At 38.0% G+C, this 4,839-nt stretch overlaps 1 protein-coding gene across 1 annotated transcript; it reads left to right on the top strand.

Moving 5' to 3' along the window:
* Positions 1-54: 54 nt before the first annotated feature.
* Positions 55-982, top strand: LOC121309330 (tripartite motif-containing protein 16-like protein; the record flags this gene model as incomplete). The annotated part of the gene is made up of 1 exon (XM_041242205.1): positions 55-982. A coding segment is annotated over one exon (507 nt), but the record flags the coding sequence as incomplete, so codon positions are not given.
* Positions 983-4,839: the final 3,857 nt, after the last annotated feature.

Below are 4,839 nucleotides of genomic sequence, written 5' to 3'. Positions count from 1 at the left end.
TACCATTCAAAACCAGTGGACATTTTCTCAGTGATTTGACTTTTCTAACCATCTCTCCTCTACCCATCCTCTTCTCTTCAATCAGATTCCTATCAGCTCACACTGGACCCCAACACAGCGCATAGAAACCTCTATCTGTCTGAAGGGAACAGAAAGGTGACATGCAGAGAAGAGACTCAGCCATATCCTGATCACATAGAGAGATTTGACAGATGGGCCCAAGTGCTTTGCAGAGAGGGTTTGTCTGGGACTCGCTGTTACTGGGAGATTGAGTGGAGTGGGGAAGAGGCTGTTATAGGAGTCACATATAAAGGAATCAACAGGAAAGGACAGGATGATTCCTGTGCCCTTGGATACAATGACAAGTTCTGGAGTTTGGAGAATGTTGGTTCCAGTTACTCTGCCTGGCACAATAACAATCACACTGCAATAACTGCCCCCTGCTCCCCCAGAATAGGAGTGTATCTGGACTTTAATGCCGGCACTCTGTCCTTTTATGGCGTCTCTGACACAGTGACCCTCCTGCACAGATTCCAAACCACATTCACTGAGCCGCTCTAGCCTGGGATTTTTGTAGATGATGATTCAACTATAACAATCTGCCAGCTGAAGTAGGCTTTTTTTTTTTTTTTTTTTTTAAAGAAAATCTTTGTATAGAACTTCCAGTCTGTCCACTCCACTCCTCAGGTCAAGGGAATGTTCAATCTGACACCACTTTGTATGAATGTTAGGGGGTAAAGTGGCTCCACCTGCAGAGTGACACAATGTGAATTGTTTGTTTTTACACTTGGGGCCGAGGCAGCCTCATGTTTACTGTTTCATCTTTGTCAGGTTAGTGTTTTTGTAATTGTAAACACTCACAACTGGACACTTGTTTCAGAATTGTGAGAATTGTGTCTCTTGCTGTAATTTGTATGTAAATTGTTACCACATAAGTTATTCAGCCCCATGTCTTTATTGTAGAATCTAAAACTGTTTTTTTTTTATTTTATTTTACTGTAATTGCTCAGTGTCACAAGCATAGTAAAATGTAAGAAATAAATCAATACAGATATTTTTTTTATATATATATATATATATATATATATATATATATATATATATATATATATATATATATAAGACAACCATTAAATGTATTTATCTAAATGCTAGAAGTATCAGAAAACAAAATTCTAGAACTTGAAGCTACTGCACTAACAGGTAACTATGATGTGATAGGTGTTACTGAAACTTGGTTGTCTGAGAGTGATGGGGACGAATATAATATTTGTGGGTATACACTGTATAGGAAAGACAGGCAGGACAGAAGAGGAGGAGGGGTAGCGCTATACATAAGAAACAGTCTTGAAGCCCAGGTGTTAAACCTGGACAAAGAAAATAAAACCGAATCAATATGGGTCAGAATAACAGACAAAAATTCAAAAGGCATAATAATAGGAGCATGCTATAGACCGCCAGATTCAGACGGTGAGCACAATAATCTGTTATACAATGACATTAGAAATGTGTGTAGCAAAGGAGAAGCCATACTAATGGGGGATTTCAACTTCCCCCAAATAAAATGGGAAAACCCGGTGGGTAGCGCGAAGGATGAAATAGAAATGGTGGAAATGACAAATGACTGCTTCCTAACACAATTTGTGAAGGCACCCACTAGAGGGGAGGCATGCCTTGATTTAGTCTTTTCAAATAACGAAGATAGAATAACTAAAACAGAGGTCAGAGAACCACTGGCAAACTCAGACCACAACATGGTCTCATTTGAAGTGTTTTTTAAATCCCCAAAAGAAATGACTAAAGCTAAGGTTTACAATTTTAGAAAAGCAAACTATGAAGGTATGAAACAGAGACTAACAGAAGTAGATTGGAGTAAAATAGAGAAAACACCCACAGAAGAAGGATGGTTATTCTTCAAAAATGTAGTACTAGAGGCGCAAAACAATTATATCCCTAAAGTAGACAAATCTAAATGTAAAACTAAATTGCCAAAATGGTTTAATAGATCAATTAAAAAAAAAATATTCAGCGAAAAACGGCACTTTACAGAGCATTAAAAAAGGACCAAAAAGAAAGTACGCAGAAAGAGTACACAGAACTGCAAACGCAAGTCAGAAAGTAAGTTAGAAAGGCCAAGAGAGAAATAGAAATGAACATTGCTAAGGGAGCTAAAACCAATTCCAAAATGTTTTTCCAATATTACAACAGCAAGAGAACATTCAAAGAGGAGATTAAATGTTTAAGAGATACAAATGGCAAAATCGTAGAGGAAGAAAAAAAAAATAGCAAATATGTTAAATAATTACTTTTCACAAGTTTTTACAAAGGAAGATACTGACAACATGCCCCACATGTCATCCAGTTCCTATCCAGTTTTAAATAACTTTAGCATAACTGAGGCAGAAGTGTTAAAGGGACTAGGAGCTCTTAAAATAAACAAATCCCCTGGGCCGGATGAGATCCTCCCAGTAGTACTCAAAGAAATGAAAGAAGTAATTTACAAACCGCTAACCAAGATCATGCAGCAGTCTCTTGACACAGGGGTGGTACCGACAGACTGGAAAATTGCAAACGTAATACCGATCCACAAAAAGGGAAACAAAACTGAACCAGGTAACTACAGACCAGTAAGCCTGACTTCTATTATATGCAAACTTATGGAAACTATAATAAGATCCAAAATGGAAAATTACCTATATGGTAACAGGGTACTGGGAGACAGTCAACATGGTTTTAGGAAAGGGAGATCGTGCCTAACTAACTTGCTTGATTTTTTTGAGGATGCAACATCCATAATGGATAATTGCAAAGCATATGACATGGTTTATTTAGATTTCCAGAAAGCTTTTGACAAAGTCCCGCACAAAAGATTAATTCTCAAACTGAACGCAGTTGGGATTCAAGGAAACACATGTACATGGATTAGGGAGTGGTTAACATGTAGAAAACAGAAAGTACTGATTAGAGGAAAAACCTCAGAATGGAGTGTGGTAACCAGCGGTGTACCACAGGGATCAGTATTAGGTCCTCTGCTATTCCTAATCTACATTAATGATTTAGATTCTGGTATAGTAAGCAAACTTGTTAAATTTGCAGACGACACAAAAGTAGGAGGAGTGGCAAACACTGTTGCAGCAGCAAAGGTCATTCAAAATGATCTAGACAAGATTCAGAACTGGGCAGACACATGGCAAATGACATTTAATAGAGAAAAGTGTAAGGTACTGCACGCAGGAAATAAAAATGTACATTATAAATATCATATGGGAGATATTGAAATTGGAGAAGGAATCTATGAAAAAGACCTAGGAGTTTTTGTTGACTCAGAAATGTCTTCATCTAGACAATTGGGGAAGCTATAAAAAAGGCTAACAAGATGCTCGGATACATTGTGAAAAGTGTTGAATTTAAATCAAGGGAAGTAATGTTAAAACTGTACAATGCACTAGTAAGACCTCATCTTGAATATTGTGTTCAGTTCTGGTCACCTCGCTATAAAAAAGATATTGCTGCTCTAGAAAGAGTGCAAAGAAGAGCGACCAGAATTATTCCGGGCTTAAAAGGCATGTCATATGCAGACAGGCTAAAAAAATTGAATCTGTTCAGTCTTGAACAAAGAAGACTACGTGGCGACCTAATTCAAGCATTCAAAATTCTAAAAGGTATTGACAGTGTCGACCCAAGGGACTTTTTCAGCCTGAAAAAAGAAACAAGGACCAGGGGTCACAAATGGAGTTTAGAAAAAGGGGCATTCAGAACAGAAAATAGGAGACACTTTTTTACACAGAGAATTGTGAGGGTCTGGAATCAACTCCCCAGTAATGTTGTTGAAGCTGACACCCTGGGATCCTTCAAGAAGCTGCTTGATGAGATTTTGGGATCAATAAGCTACTAACAACCAAACGAGCAAGATGGGCCGAATGGCCTCCTCTCGTTTGTAAACTTTCTTATGTTCTTATGTTCTTATATGAACCCCAAGGATAATTATGGAAATTCCATAGTTTTACCATGATAGCCTTCTTGAATCAAAACCATTTTTTTCTTGAATATCCAATAGGGTTTATATTAACCAATTTCATGTCTTTTGAAACAAAATGATGTATGAGTAAGACAAACACTGAGTAATTAAGATTCAGGGTATTGAAAAAGTAAATGAACCCCTGGTTTTATCAGCTCAGTTAAGGGGATAATTAGAATCAGGTGTTTAAATAATTAGATAGATCTACAGGGTGAGTTTGGGATGCTCTATCCTAAATAAAGATCAGAAACATTGTGAGCTTGGTCTTCACAATACATGTGTGTAGAAATACGTCATGCCACGATTAAAATAAATCTCTGCGGACCACAGAAAAACAGTTATTGATGCTCATCAATCTAAAAAGGGTTACAAAACAATTTCTAAGGATTTGGGCTCCACCACACCAATCCACTGTCAGACAAATGAAGAAAGTTTAACACCACAGTCACTCGACCCAGGAGAGGTAATCTCTCACCAAAATCTCTCCAAGAACAAACCGGAAAATCATGACGTTACAAAAAACCCCAGAGTAACCTCGAAGGATCTGCAGGCCATTCTTGCCTTGGCTAATGTGAGTGCTCATGACTCAGCTATCAGAAAAAGACTGAACAAGAATGGTGTTCATGGAAGGATAGCCAGGAGGAAACCACCGCTCTCTAAAAAGAACATAAGAAAGTTTACAAAAGAGAGGAGGCTATTTGGCCCATCTTGCTCATTTGCTTGTTAGTAGCTTATTGATCCCAGAATCTCATCAAGCAGCTTCCTGAAGGATCCCAGGGTGTCAGCTTCAACAACTGGGGAGTTGATTCCAGACCCTCATG

The sequence above is a fragment of the Polyodon spathula genome, unplaced genomic scaffold (assembly GCF_017654505.1).
Source record: "Polyodon spathula isolate WHYD16114869_AA unplaced genomic scaffold, ASM1765450v1 scaffolds_1208, whole genome shotgun sequence".
In the NCBI taxonomy this organism is placed as follows: domain Eukaryota; kingdom Metazoa; phylum Chordata; class Actinopteri; order Acipenseriformes; family Polyodontidae; genus Polyodon; species Polyodon spathula.
Note: the sequence above shows the minus strand (reverse complement) of the source record. Positions and strands in the feature narration are given on the sequence as shown.